Source organism: Nicotiana tabacum, chromosome 7, assembly GCF_000715075.1.
Source record: "Nicotiana tabacum cultivar K326 chromosome 7, ASM71507v2, whole genome shotgun sequence".
NCBI classification, from domain to species: Eukaryota; Viridiplantae; Streptophyta; class Magnoliopsida; order Solanales; family Solanaceae; genus Nicotiana; species Nicotiana tabacum.
The window spans coordinates 105,753,973-105,779,587 of NC_134086.1; the positions used below are offsets into that span (position 1 = coordinate 105,753,973).

The 25,615-nt window shown below is 35.2% G+C and overlaps 2 protein-coding genes across 7 annotated transcripts; one reads left to right on the top strand and one right to left on the bottom strand.

Moving 5' to 3' along the window:
• The first annotated feature begins 4,367 nt into the window (after positions 1-4,367).
• On the top strand, positions 4,368-8,846 carry LOC107787000 (ubiquitin carboxyl-terminal hydrolase 3-like). Of its 3 annotated transcripts, none has more exons than XM_016608512.2 (7): positions 4,380-4,623; positions 4,951-5,067; positions 5,654-5,733; positions 5,862-5,994; positions 7,115-7,297; positions 7,847-8,028; positions 8,102-8,846. In XM_016608512.2, the coding sequence occupies exons 1-7, from the start codon at positions 4,507-4,509 to the stop codon at positions 8,502-8,504; spliced, it is 1,215 nt and encodes a 404-aa protein (XP_016463998.1). In that variant the 5' UTR covers positions 4,380-4,506; the 3' UTR covers positions 8,505-8,846. The 3 variants fall into 3 exon arrangements, with proteins under 3 accessions (XP_016464000.1, XP_016463998.1, XP_016464001.1); XM_016608515.2 differs by having other exon boundaries at positions 4,383-4,623; positions 5,651-5,733; XM_016608514.2 differs by lacking the exon at positions 5,654-5,733 and having other exon boundaries at positions 4,368-4,623; positions 5,896-5,994.
• Positions 8,847-9,318: 472 nt separating this feature from the next.
• LOC142161657 (calmodulin-binding transcription activator 2-like) lies at positions 9,319-22,179 on the bottom strand. Of its 4 annotated transcripts, none has more exons than XM_075217456.1 (14): positions 22,002-22,179; positions 18,750-18,869; positions 17,941-18,056; positions 17,723-17,811; positions 17,285-17,327; positions 15,716-15,893; positions 15,446-15,568; positions 15,200-15,325; positions 15,068-15,126; positions 13,951-14,511; positions 12,942-13,633; positions 11,426-12,005; positions 10,798-11,121; positions 9,319-9,544 (listed from the first exon to the last, which is right to left on the bottom strand). In XM_075217456.1, exons 1-14 carry the CDS (start codon positions 22,039-22,041, stop codon positions 9,530-9,532), a joined length of 3,066 nt encoding a protein of 1,021 aa, XP_075073557.1. In that variant the 5' UTR covers positions 22,042-22,179; the 3' UTR covers positions 9,319-9,529. The 4 variants fall into 4 exon arrangements, with proteins under 4 accessions (XP_075073557.1, XP_075073558.1, XP_075073556.1 ...); XM_075217457.1 differs by having other exon boundaries at positions 9,319-9,559; XM_075217455.1 differs by lacking the exon at positions 9,319-9,544 and adding an exon at positions 9,629-9,930.
• Positions 22,180-25,615: the final 3,436 nt, after the last annotated feature.

Below are 25,615 nucleotides of genomic sequence, written 5' to 3' on the forward strand. Positions count from 1 at the left end.
CTCCATTACTACCTCCCCAACTACCTCCGTCCTGGCCCCCAGTTGATAATGTGGCTCCTATACTACCACCATCACGTCTAGCGTTTCACTCACCGGTGGTTAATCCACCTACACCACCACCTCCTTCACATTCGCCATTGCACCCGGCTGCACCACCACTTATGCCACCACACGCGGCTCCATCACTACCACCTCAACTACCTCCATCTCCACCACCAGTTCATGATAACATGGCTCCTATAGTGTCACCACCACCTTCATTGACTCCTCGGGGTGATGAAACAAGCGATTGCTCGACGGTTCTGATCAATGTGGATGGGTGTGTATCAGATTTAATCACTTCCTTTTTCAAGGATCAAGTTTCGTTATCCGCAGATTGCTGCAGAATTATTTCAAGAATTTCAGATGATTGCTTTGAGAGAGCGTTCACGCACTTTAGGGTACCAGTTTTCCAAACAAAAGTGAGGGATTATTGCAGCCACCAAGGCTGAAGCATGAGCAGATCTTAACAACACATATTTCATGTTTCCTGGGCGAGTCCATTCCTAATAGAAAAGAAAAAGCGGATAATTAATGTGTATTTTTTTTTTAGTAAATTTAGTTTACTTGATAGGATTCTGAAGAAAAATGACCAAAATATTCATGTAGTTTGCTTAATGACAATTAAGAGTGGTTGAGTTAAATACTTTCTTTACCTTTTACTTAAATTTCTTTATGTAGTTGATTCATGTCGATATTACATTTCAGCAATAGTGACTGCAAGGCAAAAGTAGATTTTGCTAGCCTTTAATTAGCAAAACGAAGAAGAAGGAGAGAAATAGATTTATCATCACTATTTGGATCATACACCGTTTTACAGATGTTTTGGATGCTAGGTAGAGAGGGTTCAAATTGTATGTGCCTTCAAATAGACTAATTGCTTTTTCAAAATTAACCACAACTTGCCCTTCTAAATTTATTACTTTGGTATCCTCTTCTTTTCTCATTTTTCTAATTCTATTAATTTTCTTTACTTGAATTCAATAAAATTATTCTATAGTTTAATCTGCTTCAAAAAATTTCCTCACCACGAAGTGAATTCAGATTCTTCCTTTCTTAAAATTCGATGAAGCATGCAAAGATATTTGTTTAAATTATTTAGTCTATCTTGAAATGTTTTTTTTGTTTTATACTGTACTGAACTTTCTGATTTGGTGTATAGCTCTTTTTTCTAATTATTGGAATTAATTTAGTATTTATGAAACAAAAAAATTATGCCCTTTCCTCTGCAAATAACAACTTCTCAGTAATAACAAGAAACATTCTAGAGTTAAATAAATTTTGTTAAATTGGATTTCTTGTATTAAAATTTGTTAAATTAAATAGAAAATTGGTATAAGTAGTATTAAATAATTTTCTTGTATCGTTTTAAAAAATATTTTCAACTTTGTTAAAACTTTAGAATGCCGACTTAAAATGACTTCATTTTGCTATTATGCTAAGAGCAAAAAGGAAGAAAAAAAAAGTGATCAAACCTGGCTTGTCCTATTTGACACCCGTATACAAACAAATATCATCATCTTTGACTGAATCTGCTTATGCAAAATTTTGGGTTCGTCACTATTGCTAGGTTCATTAATAGAGGAGAACGTAATCAATTATATAACGAGCTGAGAAGCTAGTAAAAAAATAAGAACAGGAAATAATGATAACAAAAAAGTTCAAATAATGACCTTGTTACATATAATGCAATATAATCTTTAAGGCTATTTTTTTATATAAGATATGCTTATATTGGAGAATTTATAGGACGGTGGGATAGGAAGAGACTAGAGGTAGGATAATGGTAAAAATTTACCTGTACTGAGTATTTATACCAAACTGTATTAAGTTATTATAATTTAGTGATTTGAAAAGGTGAAACTGTATGTTTATTTACCCTTGAATAACAATTAAACTTATAAGTATTTTTAAGGATATGTGATTTCACTTGGTACAAATTGAGAAATATGAGAATTAATATTAGAAATTAATTGTAAAATAAAGCAAACCAATATAATGAGCGGTTATGGCCTTCGAGCTAGATCGCCCTCGAACCAACAGAGTATGCTATAAAAAGTATGAATTGAACAACAAAGCTTGAGAGAAAATGTAATGTAGTACTTTGTTATGCGTGAATATGATGATCACAAATTGATTAGAACCCTCTTTATATAGTAGAGTAATACTACTTATGGTACAATTTTAAATACAAAAGGAAATCCCATGATTGACTAAATGTCCGGTCTTGACTTGATACGTGCCGAGATTTTTACCACGATTGCCCGGTCACGAATATCTCGACTTTCTGTTATTCGGTTTAGCAGGCGTTCTTCGATCACGCTCGGTCCCTATCTCGTTGTGGTTTCGATCACGGCTCGTCTCGATCTTGATCGATCATCGGCTCACGAGCTTAGCGATCCATCTCTGTGCCATGTTCCGATGCAATGCGAGGCCGAACCTTGGTCTACCACCCCGGTTTCAGTTAGCCATACAAAATTGGAGCAGTCCAATTTTGACCGTATACAATGTTAATTAACCATGGCTTATGGAATTCAACCCTAACGGATTGAGACGAGTTAAATAACACATTTTGACCACAAATTTCTACATTAGCCTAATTATAATGCTATTAATGCATAAAAACTATAGGATACTTTTTAATGCCTTTTAATTTGGCATATTTCGGATTTTTTTTAGTTATTTTGCGTTGCACGGAGATTTCTTCATTCTTGTTTATCTCCTTTATATAGAAGATCATAATGGATTTGGCCACAATAAAAGATTTAGAATAATGAAAGTAATATTTAATTATAAGGACTTGACATCATGCTTATTTTTTTTTTTCAAGAGAGATACATTGCACCAAATCTACATTGACTTCATGTTTAATTATTTATTTGCCAAAGCAGGCAAGGGCTATCAATAGTCACCAATGAGAAAAGGAAAATACGTATTTTAAATTATTTCAGGAAAATAGCGTGTGTACCATTAAGCATCATCCCATTCTCAACAAAATGTATTATTATTATTATTATTATTATTTTAGGACAATTTATCGGTCCTCTTTATTTATTCGTAGTAGTCACCTATCTTTGCCACTTTTCTCAGATAAACAACCAAATATAACTTTTCCTAAATGATCTATAATGCAGTTAGTTGGTTTGTAAGGTCAAAATTAACATGTATAAATGTTCTACATATATTAGGGAAGAATGCAAGCTCACCAAATCTCGAAATATGAACATTTGCCAAGCTTCGAAAGGAATAATCAAAACTTATGTTTCGTGTAAAAAGAACAAATAAAATGCTAATCAACTTTATTATAAATATACAAAAGACTTTATTTCACCATCTATCTAAGAACAAATTGATATCCAAATATATTATAAAGAAAAAAGATGTTCAACAATAGATTAACGATCATTCCTTTTTTGGTTAAACTGAAAGAATTTATTTAACTGAGTATAATGATATGTACAAGTTGACTCTTTTGGACTCAAACATCTCGCACGCAAAAAAAGTCTCTCTACAAAAATGATACTTGTGTACTATAGTTAGTAGCTATATACGGATAAGAGGGCATGGAATATCAATTTTTTATCCTTTATATAAATGCTATGAAGCCATTAATGCTATTTTAGTAATGTTATTAGTATAAAAAAAAATTATTCTAGAAATATAACATCATTTTTAGTAATTTTAACACTTGAATTATCACAAAATGTGTTACTTTCTTCTAAGTTAGTACTCCTATATTCTATTTTATATGACACTGGTGTAATTTGGAGAGTCAAATAATTTTCTTTAACTAGAATATTTTAAGATACTTTTAATTATGAAAAAAATGTATCTATACTTTTAATAGATTAAACACACAACAAAAACCTTCAATCTAATAGTATGATAGAAGCATCTCACATGGTAAATACCTAGCCGCACCAAATATTTAACCATAATAATTATAAATTAAAAAAAGAATATCACTTAATTATAATTAGGTTATAAATTTTAGATAAATATCGCGAGTAAATTTTTACTAATGAGACACAATAAGTATGAGTTCAATTCGTACCATCGCCTACGGATTCTCTCGGTCTTATACTCCCTCCGGTCCACAATAAGTGATCAATTTGCTTTGGGCACACCCATTAAGAAAATACTAAATTATAGACAAAAATAATTAGTGTGACTAAACTAATAATAGAAAAATAAAAAGAATATAAAAATATCACATAGTTATTGTATTTTTTCTTGATTATATAAATAGATAGTTATTTTGGACAAAAATAAAAAAGTAAATTGGTGTCTCAACCTAATAATAGAAAAATAAATAATAATAGAAAAATGAGAAGCAAGAGGTTTGGGTGAAAGGTGGGAGAGAGCAAGAGAATTGAAAGGAAGGACAAATTGAAATTCAGCTCCTGGTCTATAAAATCGTACTAATATGTTTACTTACTGTAGACCTCATTTGTAGAGGAAGGGGCGATGGGTGCAACGGGTTCCAAGCTGGAGAAGGCCCTCGGCGACCAATTTCCCGAAGGCGAACGCTACTTTGGCCTCGAAAACTTTGGCAATACTTGTTACTGCAACAGCGTCTTGCAGGTCGCCTTTACTTCTTTTACTCTAAAGTTCCCATTTTTTCCCCTTCTTTTGACTTTATAAAATCTGGGTTTAGCTTCGATGAATTGTTATGTGTTTTTACGGTTTCTTATGATGAATTTTGTATTCACTATCTGTTTACGAATTATAGGTTTAGTCAGGATTATCTGGATGCATACATAGTTTTGCAATTTGATTAGTGTTTCGATGATGGATTTCGTTATCAGATTAAGTCAGTATTATGTGTAATTTAGGTTCAATAAACACTTCTATTTTAGGAGTAATTGCTGCCTTTTCCGATGTGATTAAATTTGTTGTGTTCTGAAACAGGCGCTGTACTTTTGTGTACCATTCCGTGAGCAACTGCTAGACTATTATGCAAATAATAAAAGCCCTGCAGAACCGGAGGAGAATCTCTTAACTTGTTTGGCTGAATTGTTCTCACAGGTACCAGATACAATCTAAGTGTGTGATCTTTCTGTATAATAAGTGGTAATTTGATGTTTGATACTAATATTCTGCTCCATTTGGTATGAATTTATGATTCTTTACTTGATCAAAAGAATCCGTGTGAAAAGTCTGATGTCCTCCATGTGTCAAGTTTATTGTGGGATTTGGCAAGTCTAGCTTTAAATGCCAGCTATCTCTGTGTCGTTCAACCGAAAAGTGGAAAAGGATTACATATAGTAGAAGATATTTGACTGTTGTGGACTTAATTCAATCAAGTGCTAGTTCAGTATGTTAAGCAACCTTATTCCTATTATCTTAATTTTGGTTAGAGGAAATTGAAGGAATGAGCATTTTGTAGCATGAGATTTTCTAGTTTTCCCAATTGAGAAGGCCAAAAGATTTGATAACCTGAGGTAGCATGACCGATCTGCGTCTTTAACTGAAGAGTCATTCTAAAGTGCTTGGGAAGTAAGAAAATCAAGATAACATGATAGTATAAGAGAAACAAATAAGAACTTTAAGCTTTCTCTTCTAAACTCCCCTTCCTTGAACTTTAACTTGGTTATGTTTCGTTGTGTAGTAGTGGTTTTCAAATTTTAGCCTGAATATGAGGATTTGGTATTACCAGTTTTGCGATAACCAGGAATTTTTGTCTACCACCAGGTCAGTCTCAACAACATGAAGTCTACAAGTTAAATTTTTTGTTGAAAGTTGATAATTTAAGAATTACCATCAGGAAATAAAATTTCTATCCGTGAGAAAAGTTTTTCTTTGTCGATGATTGTTGACAGATTGGAGGCACGTAAACTTGTTGTTGTCATGCAGATAAGTTCACAGAAGAAGAAAACCGGTGTTATTGCTCCACGACGCTTTGTGCAAAGAGTCAGGAAGCAAAATGAACTTTTCCGAGGTTACATGCATCAGGTACGTGTTTCCTTGTACATTTTTGTATGTTTGCTACATCTATGTAAGAATCATTTTTTGGTTAGATCACAAAGGAACAAGTCACATGAACTTCTTGATGGCCTCAAAAGAATCTTGAAGGCGCAATCACTGTATTTTAAGAATTGAAATATTAGTTCATAGTGGTGACATATAGAAAGAGACCTGTTTGAAAGAGAATAAGAACATGAAAGAAAGATCATCTGAAGCAAGTGAGGGAATACCTTTTATATTGGAATATATTGGAATCTGTTACCTTTTCAAAAAAAAAAAAAAAACAAGTGAGGGAATACCTTAAAAATGTCAAACAAAGAGATGTGCCATGTTTACGTTTACTTTAGATGTATAATTTTTAACTAATCTAGATCAGTTTGAAACAAGAGACAGGTCGGATGTCCATCCTAAGTCATCTTATGTGCTTTAGCATCGAAAGAATGCACTCTTCGTGTTACATTGATGTTATCTATCTTGTATTTTGAAGCATCTTCAAGGTGTAGTGATCCATTGCCCTTATACATTGTATTTTATTCTGGGAGACATACCTAGTCCTTTTAACTATTTTCACGACAAGGCAGAGGAAGTTTTTACCTTCTGACTCATCCAACTCACCCATGTTGTGCTTTACATGCTAAAACCACACTACTTTATTGTTAAAACGATTACCATCTTTCTGTGATCATTTACGTAGAGGTGGAAAACGAGTTTCGCTGGGGTTTATGGGGTGGTTGGTTGCGTGAGGAGAAGAAGAAAAAGGAGGATGAAAAAGAAGAGTTACTGTTGAGATGCTCATCTGCCTAATGGCACAGGGAAATGGCTATGTGAAGGAGAAAGAAATAGTTAGGAAGGAACGATAGTTGTAAGTCCTATTTTGACCTTAAAAATAAGAGATGTCAGTTAAACTTACAGAAGGTTAAGTGACTATTCTTTTTAAAGCTAAAGGGTTTAACTGCCATGGAAAATGGTTTAAGAAGCAAAGTGGCAAATTATCGTATACGATCTACACTCCATGTGCTATCCAGAATTATTAGAACACTGCTTATAATGCAAAATAAATTCCTAGTTCATCTTGGTTTTGATACAGTTGATTCATGCTTTTGCTTAGGATGCCCATGAGTTTTTGAACTTCTTGTTAAATGAACTTGTTGATATCTTGGAGAAAGAGTCACATGCATCAAAAAGTTTAACGGCAAGTTCTCCTGAAAAAGTCGCAAATGGATCATGTAATGGTAAGAGCAATGGTGTTAAGAAGGAGCCACTCGTTACCTGGGTGCACAAAAACTTTCAGGTAAACTATCTGTGTCTTCACTCATTTAGAATTTCATCATTCTTGTCTATACATAATTTAACCACAGCAGTCAGTTTAGCATCCATGTTGCAGCTTCACAGGAGGTAAAAGTAGAAGACAGGGAAGAAAATTTCAAGTTATCTCTTAAATTTCTGCCAATGAACTTCTTTATATTGTCATTTGAGAGGATAAGAGGAAGGTTCTATATTGGGTCTTTCGACTTCGTTTCTCAGAGTAGTTAGAGGAGGACAAGGAGGAAAATCTGAAGTTGTCTCTTAAAATTCTGTCAATGAAGGTTATCAGAAAGATCTGTCTATGAAATTCTTTTATTCTGTCATTGGAAAGAATAAGAGGCAAGGTCTATGTTGGTCTTCTGAATTTATATCTGATGCTCATGGATCAGTGAACAGAATCATATATGTATAAATTAGAAGTGCTTACTTTACTCCACTTGTGATGCAAATTTTGGATCCTAGAGCTTAGCAAATGGTTTACTACTTTCTAGATCTAGAGGCTGCTTAACCGGGTTATTATTTCATATGAATGCAGGGTATATTAACCAATGAAACAAGATGTTTGAGGTGTGAGACAGTCACAGCAAGGGATGAGACATTTTTTGATTTGAGCCTTGATATTGAACAGAACAGTTCAATTACAAGCTGCCTAAAAAATTTCAGTTCGACAGAGACCCTCAATGCGGAGGACAAATTTTTCTGCGACAAGTGCTGTAGGTAGGTGCCTTCACCCTTTCCTTTTTAAGCAATTAAAATGACAGGGAAAGTTACGTTCTTTTTATGAATTCAGCTTGCAAGAAGCACAAAAACGGATGAAGATAAAGAAACCGCCACACATCCTGGTCATTCATTTGAAGCGTTTCAAGTATATGGAACAACTAGGTCGTTACAAAAAATTGTCTTACCGTGTAGTGTTTCCTCTGGAGCTGAAACTCAGCAACACCATTGAAAACACAGACTCTGAGTATTCTCTATTTGCTGTTGTAGTTCATGTTGGGAGTGGGCCAAACCATGGGCATTATGTTAGTCTTGTGAAAAGCCACAACCACTGGTTGTTCTTTGATGATGAGAATGCTGAGATCATTGATGAGTCTGCTGTTCAGACCTTTTTTGGCTCAGCTCAAGAGTACTCGAGCAATACAGATCATGGCTATATTCTCTTCTATGAGAGCCTTGCTGCTAGCAAGAGCTGATAAAGAGTTCTCACATGTCGAGACCTAACTATTTTGCCTCTCTCTGCTTAACTTCTGTCATGTTCAGCTTTCCCATGGTTTACTGGACTTGCTTAACACATGTTTATGGTTCCGTGTACAACATACGAGGGTTTTCTAGCATTTGACTTGCTTTAACAATAAAGAGATGTAAATCCTGGTACAGAAACTTCAAACGAGATGTTGATATTGTATTATTAGATATCAAACTGCAAGGAGTACCAATGCATTTCGTTGGCAGAACTCCACAAGCAGGAATAAGTGTCTCCTTTGTGTAATTTCAATTTGAAAGTATAGACTGCTGCTGTGTAGCTTTGTTTTCAAGTGGTTGAGACGAACACTGATGGACCTTGGCTCTAGTGCTATATTCTTTTACTTACAACTATGTGGGTATAAATTTTTTCTGAGATAAGTTGAGCCTAATACCTGATTCCCTTCTCTTATACTATGTGAGTATGAAGTAAATCGAATTTAGCGCTATAAAGTTAATTAAAAACCACATAACTCTCTTATCTCATCATCCGTCTCGACTATACTGAATTTTGAGTTGGGTAGTTTGCGCTTAGCAGTCCTTTCTAGGTATTCTTGATTATGAACTGAAGACCTTGTATATTCAATCAGTTACATTATTATCCTTGAGAAATCTGTGTAGCAGTCTGTACCTGGATGCTCGCAGACCAGTTCTTTAAATGAATATAAATGATGACCCTTTATATAAGATCAAGGCGGAACGGCGATATAATATAAAAAGGAAAAGTGGAAATATAGACCTCTTTAGTGGTTAAAGAACGAAACAGGGGAAATAAGAATAGCAGCAGATATTCCCATCAGCAGGATTAGAAAAGATTAGAGCTAGAGTTTCAATTTATGAAAGACATGTACAACGATTAGACTCGTAGATTGCTTGTCTTTTTACAAGCAGTCATCTCCCAACAGTTCACCCAGATTTCTGCTTATTAACTGGTTCTGAGAACAAAGAGTTTTCCCAGGCGTGAGCAGCGATGCTATCAACAAGTTAATACCTGCCAATCCATTTACTAAGATAGTATAAATTCTTAGAAATGGAAAACAAGTTTCCAGAAGCGAAAATTGAAAAGGAAAACTTATTTTGGTAAAAGTTAATGGCTGCACATATTAGCATTTCTTTTATGTTAACAAAAATCATAAGAATCTACATTATATCGAAGTTTCCCTCAAGTAAGCTAAAAGTGCAGAATTAGCTAGCTACTATTTTCTATGTATATACAATGAATCAACTATTAATTGGGCTAATCAAGGCAAAAGAAGCTTATTCAAATGCTATAGACATGAAAGTATCATCATCCAACAAATTTTCAACATCAAACAACTCCTCTTCAGGATAGCTGGTATCTTCTGGGCTCTCCAGAATACAAGTTGGACCATCCGGCTGAAGGTGAAGAAGAAACGAATTACACAAAAAGCCAATCAAAACCATGAGATCAGTTAGGCAGCTGAAACTTTGATTCACCAAAACATGGTCAAGGGTAATGCTCAAGTTCAAGGTAGAGCCAATATCTACAACCCGATAGAATTGGCTGTAATTTTCTAAAACTCTGCAGTGGTAACAAGAAAAAAACTGACAAATACACATTCAGATGCGGAATTGAGGAGTCACAGATATGTTCAGCTTAGGATATCAACAATTTGAAATACTCAACCCATCAGACTAAGTTCAGAAAGTCAAGGTACACTAATCCAACTATGCAACCAACCACAAGATCTCTCTGCAACACAGAGACCTGTCCTAAACATTTTTTTCTGCTTTTATATTACGTAAGTATATCATAAGAGGGTAACTTCAACTAACACAGTTCATAAGACGCATTTGGCCATGAAAAATAAACCAAGCTTATCAACCTAAGAAAAGATTTAGACTTTCCACAACGAGATGTAGTATCCTATTTTTCTTTTTTTCATCTACTTTTCCCCGGAAAAAAAGACCTTTTCCAAGTTGTTTCCCTACAAAGGTCAGTCAAATTTTGATCTAGGAACTCGCCTTAACCCATAGTTTATGTTTTGCAACTTAAGAGCAACAACCATAGATCAAATCATTAAGTAGATGTGCATGCCAGATAGTGGGAAAAGGAGCAGTTGTTATTTTCTGCTCAGTCAAAAACCCCAGTCCAAAAAAAAAAAAGAAGCTACAGTTCTCTCCCTTTTCTCTAAACATCCTAGTATTGCATAAAAAGCCATTCAACAACTCTATGATAATAGCAATCATATTGAAGCATACTTGGTGACATCAATGTTATACCTTTACTTCACGAAGTCCTTCAGCAGCAGTAAGCAGCCTACGATATTGAGCACGGCCCTCAGGATACTGAGTCATGGACTTCACCCTAGCGAGGGCTTTTTGCATCCTTACTTCAGTATGCTTTCTTCCTTCCTTCAGAAAATCATAATCATCCTCTGGTAATGAGTCATCTTGTATGATTGGCTTATTCATGACCACTTCTGATCTAAATCCCCTCAAACCACTTCTTTTACGTCTCCAGCGCAATATCACCTTCTCCAAAATTCCTACTGACCAGATAATTGGTTTATATTTCTTCCTCACCTGATGCCCCCTTACATGAGCCTTCACCATGAACAGTGAAAATGTCAGCGTGAAGAAAGAAAAGGATTAATAGATGTTGAGCACTTGAGCTATAGTTCAAATGTAATATTGTAATGTATCAGCTTAAAGACAAGGACCCATATATGAAAATCTGATTATCATTTATCACAGCTTCCATGTAACACAATCTGACTCATGAATAAAATTTTGCATGTGGAGGTCGGTTAAGCAACATAAAGGCAAGATAACCTCGGCATCAACAGAAACAAAAACATATGTAACTTCCCGTGTATAAAAATATTGTGATTTGAAGGAAGCAATGCACCTGAATTTTAACGATTTTTTGCCGGATTAAAAGAAATTCTTTTCTCTTATTCCAGCCACGGAACTTTTTCTGGATTTGAGTGGCAGCTGCATGAGCTATACCATTGTTTTGTCCCAGCTTACAAGCTCTAGAAGCAACAATGGAAAGAGCATTCTCATCAGATGATAACTCATTGTCGCTACACTCAATAATTTGCTTCCTCTGAAATGACTGAACCCTGAAAATTTGATGTATCCTAGCAGCTGCTTGAGTAGCATTGCGTATAGCAGCCAGAGAATCCTTAAGTGAAAGTACATCTGGCATATCATCTCCAGTAGTTGTAACAGCCACGCGCTCTGTAACTGTTTCTCCAACTTTTGCTCCAGAAACTTCTGAAGCAAGCTCTTCCGTTGCATCAGTCACAGTAAGCTTAGAAAGGTGAGTGGTCAAAGAGGATTCAGCAAGAAATCCAGATATTCCCTTGTGTCCATTGGCAGATGCCAGATCAGCGGGGGTTCTACCCAAGGGAAATTCAGCAGATGGGTCTGTCAACGCTCCAGGAGATGCACCTAAAGAGACAAGACCAACAACAGTCTTCTCCCTGTAAGATAAAAGCCTATTAGCAAGCTGCTCATTCTGTTGGAAGCTTTTTACGGGAATTAAATGATGATTGCACTACTTAATAAGATTACTAATGTCACCCAAGATAAAATGAAAGTAAGAAGTTACTTAGAGCCTGTTTGGACATAAGAAATTTTTCACTTTTTTTCGAAATTTTTTCTTTTTTCTTTTAAATCAGCGTTTGGTCATAAATTTTTCAAATTTCACTTAGAAGATGCATTTTGGAATTCTTCGAAAATTTGAAAAACTTCAAAAAGCAATTTTTCAAAATTTTCACTCAGATCACTCACAAAACTTCAAATACAACCCAAAATTATATTCATGTCCAAACACAACTCTAATTTTCAAATACCATATTCACTTTGAAAAAAAATTCACTTTATTTTCGAATTTTACAATTCTTATGTCCAAACGCCCACTTAGTCTTTAGATTTAAATTTGCTTTCAGCTTTCCGACTTGTCAATAGCAGATATGGAATAGATCCTTTAGACTTGGGTATTTCTACAGCTATAGCAGAATTCATTAAAGAAAATCAGTTTTGATTGCCATGCCACCAATCATCACAATGAAATCCAGCTAATCTACATTCTTTTCTACATTGCTTGGACTACAAACAAAAGGAAATGGACTTTATTGATGTTTGCTTAATTGCTTTAGGATGGCACTAGTCTTTTTTCTTTTTTGTATTGAACTCTAAGGTAACTACCAAGACATATTCAAAAGTGTTAGGATCTCAACAAAACTTAGGCCAGTTCTATCGGCCAAAGATCTCTTTTTGTTAAATGTTAACTATCAAAATTTCAGTTATGAAACAAAAATCACAGGACAATCAACACAGAACAGTGAGAATTGGCCACTGACTTGCTAAGTGAAGCATAAATGAGGAACTGAAAAATCAATCTATGGAGTATTTACCTGCCATAGAATGCAGCCCAATGAAGTGCAGTCCATCCATTCATGTCACGAAAATCCACACTTACCCCTGATGCTAAAATTGGCTTTAAGGCCCAATCATAACCAAGTGCAGCTGCCAAATGAAGTACACCTTGACCTTCATCATCAATAGCAGTTCGCCCTCTGCCATCATCAGTAACTTGGCGAACCAGCCATGCATAGAAATTCTGCTTCAGCTTTCTTTCAAGAAATAGATCCTCTTTCACTCCGCATTGGGATGTATCATGGTCTGACGCTCTCTCAATCATCTGCTGATTCTCTTCCTCCATCATACAGATGATTCTATTCACTGTACTTTGTTTCTCCTTAGCAGCCTCCATACTATCAGAACTGTGACAACTACTAAGTGGTTCCAAGGACAATAAACTTTCAATTCGTTCAAGGAGATGCATCTCAGTTGCAGAAACATTGGCAGCACCAAATTCCTGATAAGCTCCAAGTCTGTATTCGAATTCTCTGACTTCACTACAAGCCAATCTATTTGAACATGTCACATAAAAAGGAAGTACTCCTGGTTTGTGGGGGGGAGCATGACAACGAAGTACCCCATCTGCTAAAACCTCTGCGGGGACCTCTATTTCCCCAAACATACATGACCACTTGCACTCTATCAGCTCGCCTTCACTCTTAAGAAATCTACCAGTAATCAATACCTGCTTTGTGTGTCGAAAAATCAGAATTTGAAAAGTCATCTAATATCTTTCAGTAAGTAAATTTCAATTCCTTAGCTAAAATAATGAGATTATGCACAATCTAGGCTATTGAATAATTGGTTGCATGATTGTGAAAGCTTGGGTGGCAATAAACAGTACGCAGGAAGGTCAAGAGAGGTAATTGCATTTGATAGAAAAAGTGGATACTAAGTCATGAAACTACTGCAAATCAATAGAGATTTCAGACAACAGGCGCAAGCAGTGCCAATCTAGCACTCACGCTAGAGAACATAAAAGCCAAATGCTTCATAATTTACCTTCGTTTCCAAGTTTGAATAAGCCCAATTAGGCGAAAAATCAATGATACTGAAGACCTGCTCCTGGGAAAGTGAGGGATTCAGTGAATCTGAATCCACGTGCAGTTGGGTGGGTAGACAGGAACCATCATCCAAAGTATCTATAACATTCCATGAAATTCGATTAGTAGGCTGCATATGCAACTCCTCAACATCCTCAAGCTCTTTCACAACCCATCGGGAGAAACTGTCAACTTTTTTCAGGCCCTCTTCCATTTTTACACTGTTCAAATGAGGTTGTTTGATCGTATAATAGTCTCCAAGCCCTAGCATATCCATACTATTTTCTTGATTGAAGTCACCTTGAACTTCCACGAGTGAATTCAGATATTGAATATTCAATTGTGTTAGCTGCTCTTCTTGCTCATCAGGATACAAGTACGATTGCCCCCTACCAGTATATAGGTCTGAAGATAGGTTTTTGTTGTGAAAACTATTTACCAAATCATGGCTCGAATCTCCAATCAAATCCTGATTGACAATTTGTCCATGAAACTGCGATGCAGAGTCTCCAAAAGAATACTGATAAATTAAAACAAAGAAGCAAAGTTTAGCACATCATTGAAGAATAAGGAAGCCTGGTAAATAAAAGGATGAGAAACAAGGGCAAGGAGAAGATAAAATAAATAATTTCCAAATTCAGACTCTAAGTAAAAGATTGGAGCTGCCGAGACACATGCTCACGAACACATTCTTAAATTGTCTAAAATAGGTACTTATTTGCCACAAGAAACGGGCAGCATTCAATTTAACGCAAGAAAATATCATACATGCGAGTCTTGGTTATTAGAAAAATTTATTTTTTTAAGAAAGCAAAATAGAAATCTTCTAAATTTAAACAAAATGGATGCATAAGAATCCTGGAAGATTCCGTTAATTTCTAAAATACAAGTGCTTAGTAGATCCAGATTTACAAACCTACGAGTTGACTGGAGATGTCAGCTAACAGTGGAATGACTCCAAAAGAGCAGCTCAAAAGAGTTAGAATGAGGATAGGTATTGGTTTTGTACTTAAACCAATAATGTTGATCAATAATATAATGTAATAATGTAAAAAAAGGACCTTAAACAGCTTTACCTGCCAATTTCTTTGGACTGACAAATTGTTCTTAAAATCATCTTGGCATACCATCTCACCTACAAAATACTTGGTTAAAGCCCAATTCATTTCCGAAAATGATACCAGAAAGGCTCTGAAGCGATTTAGTACCATTTGAACAATGCTGAGAAACTGGTTCCTGAGATCCCAAATCAATTGTTCTTTGAGGACCAGATGCAAAATTACCACGACCACACTTTCCACCTCCATCTATACTGGAAAGTGATGTATACTCCACTGCAACAATAATTAAAAACTTTTAAACATAAAATAAACAATCAAAGAATATGAAAGTCTTGAAGAAACCACAGTGATGAAAAAATGCAATAACTTCATACAAAAACTTATCAAAGGCACCTGAAGATTGAGGTGAACCATATGAACTATAGATGGCATCCCTATTTTCCACCAGATGCCTGTCCATTCCAGATGCTCGCTCTGGATATGACTGAAATCTAGAACACGCTTGGTGACTATCTTCTGCAATAAAATTTCAGTATGAGACCTTTTGCAACAGATTTAGTGCTCGGCACTTACCAACTAGGTAATCAAGTAAAGGCTATAGCCATAATATTTCTACAAGACAGCTGAAGAAATCACATTAAAACCAACCGCAGACAACATTACCCGATTCAGCTTCTTCATGTGCTGAAGTTAAAGTGCTTGCTACACTTGTTGAGTCAGCATTTACTGAAGCTAGTTTCTTGAGACTCCGAGGAAAACTATCGGACAATGAGCAATCGTTCAGATAGTTTGAGTGAGCTGATTTAATGCTTCTGACGCAACCGACATTCGCCTTGTTACCCTGTCAAGGAGAAATAACAAAGAATTATAATAAAAGCGGCAGTCTATGGATCTTTTTGATAAGATAACTAGTACCAAGAAGGTACTGGAAAAGTACATAAAGGGAATTACATCATCAGCCAAATAGCATTCAGCTCAAAATGAATATAGCAGTCTTGCTTTAAAAAACATGCTATTTCCATAGATGTCATAGACCCAGAAAGTCCCGTGTGACAAGAAAGTGCCACCGATACTCAAAGGTAAATTTTATAGAGCGGTGGTTAGACCGGCCATGTTGTATGGGGCTGAGTGTTGGCCAGTTAAAAACTCACATACCCAGAAGATGAAAGTAGCTGAAATGAGAATGTTGAGGTGGATGTGCGGGCACACTAAGATGGATAGATTAGGAATGAAGATATTCGGGAGAAGGTGGGCATGGCCCCCATGGAAAACAAGCTGCGGGAAGCAAGGCCCAGATAGTTCAGGCACGTTCAAAGGAGAAGCCCAGACGCACCGGTGAGGAGGTGTGAGCGGCTGGCTTTGGTGGTTACGAGGAGAGGTTGAGGGCGGCCTAAGAAGTATTGAGGAGAGGTGATCAGGCAGGACATGACTTCAGATTACCGAGGACGTGGCCCTAGACGGGAAGTTGTGAGGGTCGAGTATTAAGGTTGTTTGTTAGGAGGTAGTTGTGCATATTTCTACGACACTCTAGAGTGAGGCTAGTCTGTTAGGACTTAGTCTTATTTAGACTGTTAGTGGTTTATGTTGAGTTCACACTACTCTTTCGTTCCTCTTAGTGACGGGCTTTATCTACCGGTTATTGTTTTGCTTTTCATCTATTTTGTGATTCTGGTGATGCTGTTATTTTTTTTCTTCTTCTATGGTTTCTATTGATGGCACTGATATATTGCCTCTTTTCGTCTTCTTGATCCGAGGGTCTTTCGGAAATAGCCGCTCTACCCCCTCGGCGTAGGGGTAAGGTCTGCGCACACACTACCCTCCCCAAACCACACTAGTGAGATTTCACTGGGTCGTTGTTGTTGTTGTATGTCATAGACCCAGAGTCTGGTTAAAGGGATGTGCAACAGGCATGGTGCAGATTTTCTTAGTTCAAACAAAACCAAAAGTATGGAACTAGAAAAACTGATGCTTGGAAATTTCCAGTTATCACTGTACTTTTTCTCCTTTCCTCCTCCCGTTTTTCCCTAAAAGGTGGGAGTTTGGGGTCGGTGATTTTCCAAGGTTCTCCAATTACCTAAAGAGTGATCAGAAAGAAGGATGCGGAGATCATGCTCAAACTGAACTCTCACATCCGGCTTAGTGATAGTAATTTGATTTAATCCCTCGTGAGTGTGTAACAGTTAACCAAACTGATTAATGACCTAATAATGAAAGAAAACAGTAGAGTCTAACCTTGACTTCCAAGTAGTGAACAAAAACTATGTGCATGAGATCCCTGCACCAAATTAAATGAAAAGAAAGAACTTTTAGTGCAGAGGTGGTTAGAGATGACGAAAAAACAGATTGAAAGAGTAAACAAGAACGTGCAAACAGTTTAATCTCTCTTTGTAGGACTAGTAGACGGAATGAACAGTATGTTCTTATGAACTCTTGTATAGTCCCTTATTTACTGAATTCCTATGAAATAGACATAGTACTTATTCTAATCTACTTTTGCTTAATACCTCCTTTATGAAGGTATTTTAACCAATCAATAAGTTCTTTAGTTTCTTATTTTGAGCTTCTTCTTTTGCCATGAGAAGTATTTGGACACAAAAGTAAAAGGAGAAGAGGTCCAAAAAGAAAATACAAAACGAAACAATGATGCCACATCTATTGGTCCATACTCACTGTTCAAGCATCCAATAACTACGCCTTTGAAAATTATCATCTTCTTCTCCATGGGCATAGTAGCAGTGTAGCACATCAATACTTCCGACCTGCAGAAGGATTTTATCAACAGATAGTATGAAGTATATAAAAAAGTTCACTAGCTTTAGCTAAGAAAAATTAGACTCATCTAGCCAACCCAAAAAGACGGTACTGATGCCCAAACTATCAACACTGACCTTCAACTTCTCATGAGCTTCTTTAACTGTCTTCCCGTCCTTCTTCTTCCTCCAGTTATGCCCATCCTTCCTAAAGTATCTTAGCACCTTCCTATCGAAAAGAAAAACAGAACCACCTGAAGAGTAAAGCACACATTAAGAACAAACATCTAAAAGCACGAATAGAGGGAAAATCAAATCATTTCCTTTTTAGGAAATGCAGGTAACAATGCTAATAAAATGGATCTACAACAGACTGCCCCAATCATCAACAGTCATTTAGAGTTGCTAGTCTCACATGGAGGATAATGTATATTCTTTAGTCACTTTGAAAACAAAATCTACAATTATTCTCAGAGGATCTTCTATTTCCCTACTTAGATGAGAGTTTTGCAGGACTGCAGAAAAGTCATTTATAATGTCTAAACAAATTAGGGTCTCACTGAGAATGAAAACCAATAAACATAAAGACTATGTGTTTTTAGATAGAGAAGCAGCATGTTATTAAATGAATATTTATCATTTCATTGAAAACTATAATAAAAGAAATTTAATTAGATTCCTCGTACAGAAAGGAAACTGCTGCTTTATCTAAACTCAAATCCTCTTTAATTTAGCTTAAATTGAGACAGTAAGTCTTACAACTAAAGTACTCATTGACGTTAGGGCATACATGCAAAAACTTTAAGAATTCCCATCAAAACCAAGGAACCAGAAAGTTTTCTTTTGTAGAAGTGTCTGTTAGGATGAACTAAGTGGCATAGTTGCTCTGAAGTCAAAAAAATATCACAAGTTTAGAAAATAGATGGATAAAAATGAAGAAGACATACTAACTGGCCTGTGTGGAGCCTCTGGGGTTATATGAAACTTCCTGTAGTTCCGCAGGATTTCACAAATCTCTGCAGGTCTCAGCCAACGGTGTTGTACTTCTGATAATATCTGTGTTATGTCTGCAACTCAAAATCAACAAAAAATATTATATTTACAAAGATACATAGTCCAACTTTCAGAAGAAGTTTTATGTAGAGTCAGTCAGACATAATAAACCTCATTGTAGCACCTTTAATTCAAAACATGCAAATGTAACATCAGCCAATGCTATGGATCAACACTTGAAACACTCTTGCCAATGCCTTATACATTTTATATAGTTAATAATTGTGTCTGTTTTCTGAGAGAAAGGCATAAGAAAGAGACTCCAGCTAAGCCATAGCTGAAAACCAGTTTCTCTTCTAGATCTGTGGCATAAACTACAAATCTCATTTCCACATACTTTAATAAGATGGAGTTGGATAATGTTGGACTTGAAAGATCACTAGTGACACATCGGTGAAGGTGTTTGGGTTTGAAATTATATCTGTGAGATGTCAACAATATTATTATAGCTAAGGAAAGCTAATGACGAGGTCTCATTTTCATTCAATTCTTTGCTTTAAATTTCTCAAGATGAAGCTGTTATGCAAATAGATTGCTTCTCCCTGGCTTATGCATTTTATTTGCAACGTCATGTCACAAAAGTCTTGAGCTTTTTAATTGCTCCAGCAAGCCAAGCTCAAACAACTAACTTGGGCATGGTTACACTTGAGCCCACTCAAGCTAAGAAGTTTTCAATTTGAGAGATGAGCCAAAGAAAAGTTGACTTGGCTCTCAAACACCCATCCTCTACTATTTTATACCAACATATGAACAGTTTCTTTCTCCAACTAAAACTACTAGCACAAACAACACATTAAGTTTCTCTCAGGTGGGTAAGTATCCTGCGTATTTATGGAACCACCGGCAATTAGACTAAAACACTTTAGTTGGTTCCACTATGGCAACAGTGTTTTGCGGAAGGTCAGCAATATCTTGTGAAATCTTCTCTTAACGTTCTGGTATGGAGCAGTAGATTTACTTTGTAATTCTTATCAAAAGAAAGAATATCTAAGAAATGAGGAGCAATATTGCTAAGAACAATTATACCTCAATTTTAAATGAATTCCCCTTATTTACCCTCAAGTGGTGGTTATCAATTTTTTTTCTAATAACCGTAGTGACCAAGCTAGCTTGCGCGCACTTCAACTAATTCCACGGGGTACCCGCCACCTCCCACTAGCAACAGGTACTAAGGCCTCATTTGTTTGCACTTAATGGAGGTCTCAATCTTAATTATTCAGATCTCGGACATTAAGTGCGGTTGTTTTTAAAGTCTGGATCTTAATCGTTAAGTGTTTTTTTTTCTTCACAACCACTTAATAGGTCTGAATAGGTATGTATGATTAAGATTTAAGATCTATAATAAAAATTTAATTTCATTAAGATATTATCATCCACATTTATTATTAATTGCCGCCACCGGTTACCATTATCAACTACTACTATGTCACCCACCATCATCATACTCAACCACCATCATTCTCAACCACATACTTATCCACCTCAACTACCACAACTAACCACCCCATCACCATCAACAATCATAGCCGATACCGTCCACCATTACAAACTACCACCATCACCTTCCTCAATCACAAGCACAACCACCACTACCACCCCCCCATTATTAATTATTACCACCCACCACTACCATCCTCAACCATAATCACTATCAATACCAATCACCATTAGCTATTACCCAGAACCACTACCATCAACCACCGCCTCTAGTCGGCATTCACAAGCACCACCGTTAGCCATCACCACCAGCAACTAATATTCTATCAATAATATATATATATATATATATATATATATATATATATATATATATATATGAATATATTGTGAATTGTTTTTTATTTGAATTTTATGTTCATTAATTTTCAAATAAAGATAAATTTTGTACATTCAGATGTTAAAAAACGAACAGTCTTAATCATTTAATATTCAGATCTTAATACGCATCTTAATATTCAGATGTGTATTCAAATTCAGGCGTCTTAATCTTTAAAAAAAAAAATAAGGCCTAAGTGACTCTATCCACCAACGCTTGATAGAAGGAAAAAAATCACCTAGTGTTTTTTGCCTCCGCTGAATTTGAACATGATACCTCATGGTTCTCACCCACTTTATTGACCAATGGGTCATACCCTTGGGTGCAGTGGTTATCAACTTCTACGTGGTTTTATTTCTTCTTATGCATATTTCTTCTTAGCATGTAGTCAGCCTTTAGTATTATAATATGACACAAAAATTTAAGAAACACGATTGAGGTTTTGAAATGGGCAAGCCAAACTATGAAGTCTGATCTACAGAGAGAGATTAGAGCTACAATACAAATACTCTGCACACCGGGGGCAAAGCTATGTTGGCCCAAGGGTGATTTCGCCGAAAAATTATACTACGTATAAATTTTACTTGTTATTGATTAAAAACAGACTTTGAACACCATTGCATAGCCCAGTGGCAAAGGGTGTTCAAAATTTGAATACCCTTATTGAATTTCCTGGCTTCACCACAGCTGCACACCATTTGAAACTATAAAATGAAACTGAATTCCAAATTTTGCGGATAAATCAGACACGCTCTAACCATCTCAATTCCCCATGATTTACAATATACTCCATATTACAAGTTCCCAAGGTTTTGTGGCTACATGTTAAACCCAGAATCTAACTTCAGAGTCTGTACTAGCTGCCTGTTTGCACCCAAAAGGTAGAGAAATAAAAAAGCTAAAACTCCTATATTTAGCCGTTTTCATAACATGTATAGTCCATCACAGTTAGCAATAACTCTTTCACCCAAATAATGTCATAAAGAATATATAAAACTCACACTTTTATATTGTTGACCATGAATTATCAGAGCAGAGAAAGAGAATACTGACGTGCAAACCAAATTGCGTCGGAACCAACAAAAGTAGCTAATTCTCCAGTTATTTACGAAATTTAATTTATTGAAAATTCAATCAATTCAAAGAAAAACTAAAATCACTGTATCCTCTCCGTTGTGCATTTGCGTTCACAGTTCAATCGAAGTCGACTAAGGTTATACCAGTGAGCTATATTATTAATCAATCAATAGTCATCTAATTCTTAAAGCATAACTGCATGAACAACAAACAATTAGGTGACGGGAAAGAGGAAAACACAAATTTACTTTACCTAATCGAAATCCAGGAGGATCCGATCCACAATCCGCCATTGATGATGACTTGATCACAAGACCGACTTGACCGAAGATGAATGGGAATGAAAATGAGAATCGAGAAAGTTTGGTGTGAATGTGATGGATTAGATTTGAATATTGCGGATTTTTACTTCTCCATTAAATTAATTTAAGACTTCAGACTTGAGACGGCTATCAATTCTCATAAAGTAGTGGGACATGTCTTAACCAATTGTATAGCGACATGTGTCATCGATACAGCAGTCGGAGGCAAATTGACCCCACTCAAATATTAGCATGACTTGTCGACGCGTGGACCGAATAGAAAACCGTCCGGTTCTCCACCTTCAGCTCCCTTCGGTTCACTGCTCTTTTCCGGTTTTCAATTTCTTTTCCCCAAATTTACATGGTACGTCCTCAATTATTTTTAGGCCGTTTGACCGTAGATTTTGTCAAGATAAACTTGAGTTTTATTTGCCAAACACATGTTTGGTCATAAAGTTTACCTATATTTTGGCAAAATTTCAAGTTCCAAATCCCAAAACCAGCTCAATATCTTGTTTTGGGCCAAATATTTACAAACACTAATAATATACATGTTTTTCCAAAATAATTTTGGAAAATATGTGTTTGAAAACATATGTCCAAACACATTTTTATCTTCAAATCAAACTTTACCCAAATCTAATTTTTCAAAAAAAAATTTGAAAATATATGGTCAAACACTAGCTTAGTCTGAAGTAAATTCTTTCTAGCTTCATGTTGAAACTTTCAACTGCCAAATGGTTCCATGAAAGTCATATAAAAGGGAGGTCTATGAAGTATGAACTCAATTTCTTTGAGTACAGAGAAAAGGCCGAAAAAATCTCCCTACTCCTTTCGTTTTAAATTGTTTATTGTGTTTCTTTTTTACACAACCTTTAAAAAACATTAATTAGAATATTTTATTCTTACTTATGTTTTAAAATATAATTTTTTTATTAAATATTTATTCTATTTATGTGTCATCTAAAATGAGAAATAAATAATTAATTTTGTCTTGAATTTCTAAAATGACAAATAATTTGAGATAACTATTTTTAGAAATTACGATAAATAATTGAGATAGAGGGAGTAATATTAAGTTTCAAAATTTTAACTTTTTCTGTTTTTTGTGTAATTACTAATGTCATTATTATTCCACTTCCCAAAGCTATTAATTTAGTTCCCCCATGCCAATTCTATCTCCTAAGGTTTTTGTTTCTTAACTTTTGGTATACCATATCAAACTTTATCAAAAATACTAAAGTAACTACAATTGGAAAAATAAGACTATCTTTAGAAATGGGTTAAAAATAGATAATAAGACGTCATCTGTCCAAATTGATCAACTAATTAAAAATGAAAACTGAGAAGAAAAAAGGGTTCATCACAGAAGATTAAAATAGATAGATGGCATGACAAAATCCAACATAGGACAAGAGGTGTCGAACTTGAAACTAATAAAAAGGAACGAATTACGAACAAGAACTTCCTAAAATGTATTTTGTCATGGTTGGAACTTTTCATTCAACTTACACTTAACTATTTCGTTCCCTCAAATAAAATAATTCTAAAATATATGAAATAATTAGCATTATATATTATAAATATAAATAATATAATAATACTAGCCTTCGCGTTTATGCTAGCCACTTAGCACTAGAGGTATCATTTTATAGTTAGGAATTTTTACCTCCTGTAGCAAAGGTTAACACCTTATTTATTTTAAATAAATATCATTTTCAAAAATTATATTCTATAGATACCTTTTAATGTTTATACCAAAATATCTAATTTTGGTTACCTCTTACCCCTAAGCCACTAAATACGCTATTCAGTTACACTATTTTCTTTCTCTCTCTACTGTGATACATGTCATTCTCTTCCCCCATTCCCTGAAAACACGATGCTCAATGTCAAAATTCCTCTCACCCACATCACCTACGTTCTCTCTGATCCCAATTTCTCCAATTCCATCGGACGTTCCTTTGGCTCTTCTTCGCCATTGTAATTGGAACATGACTAAAGCTAACGAAGAATGGTTCGCTAATAAACTCGAGGTTACTAAAGCTATAGGTATGTTAATATTGGAGAAAAAAGAGTCCTTATTCTGTCACCATTGCTCAACGACGTCATCTTCTCGAGGTTCATCTTCTGGAGAAAGAAGAGTCCTAATATTGGATAAATCTAAAATAGAATCAAAATTTTGATGGCTTAAAAATGTCTCAAATCCTCTAAATTGTTCTATCCAAATTAAGAAAAGAAGAAAACTAGTTGTTGGCATGGGAATTGAATGTGTGATGTATGTCAAATTCTTGAATGGGAGGATTGGATTAATTTGAATGTTAAATCTTTTGGCTTAAATCTTTTTTTGCACACTCAACCGCAAGATGCTTTTCAAATTTTGTCCCTAAATTCGTTTTCCAGTTTAAGCTTCTGTATAACAATCTAACATTAACAAAATTCTTTTAGGGCCTTTAATTAAAATCTTTTTTTTTATTTGTAGACGTCGTCATCTTCTCGAGGTTCATCTTCTGGAGAAAGAAGAGCCCTAATATTGGATAAACTCGAGGTTCTCAACTTCCGTCATCTTCAATACAAGATTCAAGTTTTAACATAGTCCTTATTCTGCCACCATTGCTCGACGGTGGATTCACCGGAAATTAGGGTTTGTTCTTGAACAAAGACGACGAAGTTTGGGACTGAGCAACTTGAATTTTCTGTTAATATATTTCAATGTATCTCACTGTATTTCCATGTATTTCATTGTATTCATTGTTTTTTTTTCCATTGTATTTCAATGTATCTCGTCGTATTCCATGTATTTCATTGTATTCACTGTCTCGTTGTATTCTATGAATGTATTCATATATTTTTTTTATTAATATAATTTATGTATTCATATGTATTATATAATTTCTCTGAAGATTGCTATGTTTTTGGGGTATTTTTCGGTTGAGAATCTTTTTTATAACTGGAAATACAAAATTTGTATGTTGTAATTGAGTTTGTTGAGTTATACTAGGAGTCTATTATGTTAATTGATTCACTTTCTATTTAAAAACAATCTAATCCCTTGTTTCATGCTGTGAATACAGTCAAATACAGTTGAATACAATAGTCTGTCCAGCTGTAATCCCATGTTTCAGGCCTTGAATATGGTCGAATACACTCGAATACAACAATTGATTAGGTGGACTTCCCTGATTCACGCCTATTTTTGCTATTGTATTCCTGAATACAGTAGCTTAAATACATCTAAAACAACAGAAAAGGTATCTACAATCCGTAATATAGGAAATAATATCTATAGATAGCTAATTACCACTAGAAGATAGTGCTTTATGAAAATTTCTCTTTTAGTTATTGGGGTTACCTCACTACATACCAAGGATATTTCACTCCGAATTAATCTAGTTAATTGTCTATATTCTAGAAAATATAAGGGATGACTAAGAGGTGATAAAAAGTTGAAAACGCCAATTCTTTGGATTACTACGATTGATTGTACGTCCTGGCTACAGATAGTTCCATTACTAACTCTAACTTAACAAAAAAGCTAAAGCCTAAATATATGTTGACTTCCAAT

Coding starts and splice junctions, on each gene's coding strand:
- LOC142161657 (XM_075217455.1), bottom strand. CDS start 22,041: ATGGCGGATTGTGGATCGGATCCTCCTGGATTTCGATTAG. Junction 15,127..15,199: donor TTCTCAGCATTGTTCAAATG/GTACTAAATCGC, acceptor AGTATTTTGTAG/GTGAGATGGTATGCCAAGAT. Junction 14,512..15,067: donor CAGTCCAAAGAAATTGGCAG/GTAAAGCTGTTT, acceptor TTAATTTATCAG/TATTCTTTTGGAGACTCTGC.
- LOC107787000 (XM_016608512.2), top strand. CDS start 4,507: ATGGGTGCAACGGGTTCCAAGCTGGAGAAGGCCCTCGGCGACCAATTT. Junction 7,298..7,846: donor GGGTGCACAAAAACTTTCAG/GTAAACTATCTG, acceptor ATATGAATGCAG/GGTATATTAACCAATGAAAC. Junction 8,029..8,101: donor TTCTGCGACAAGTGCTGTAG/GTAGGTGCCTTC, acceptor TTATGAATTCAG/CTTGCAAGAAGCACAAAAAC.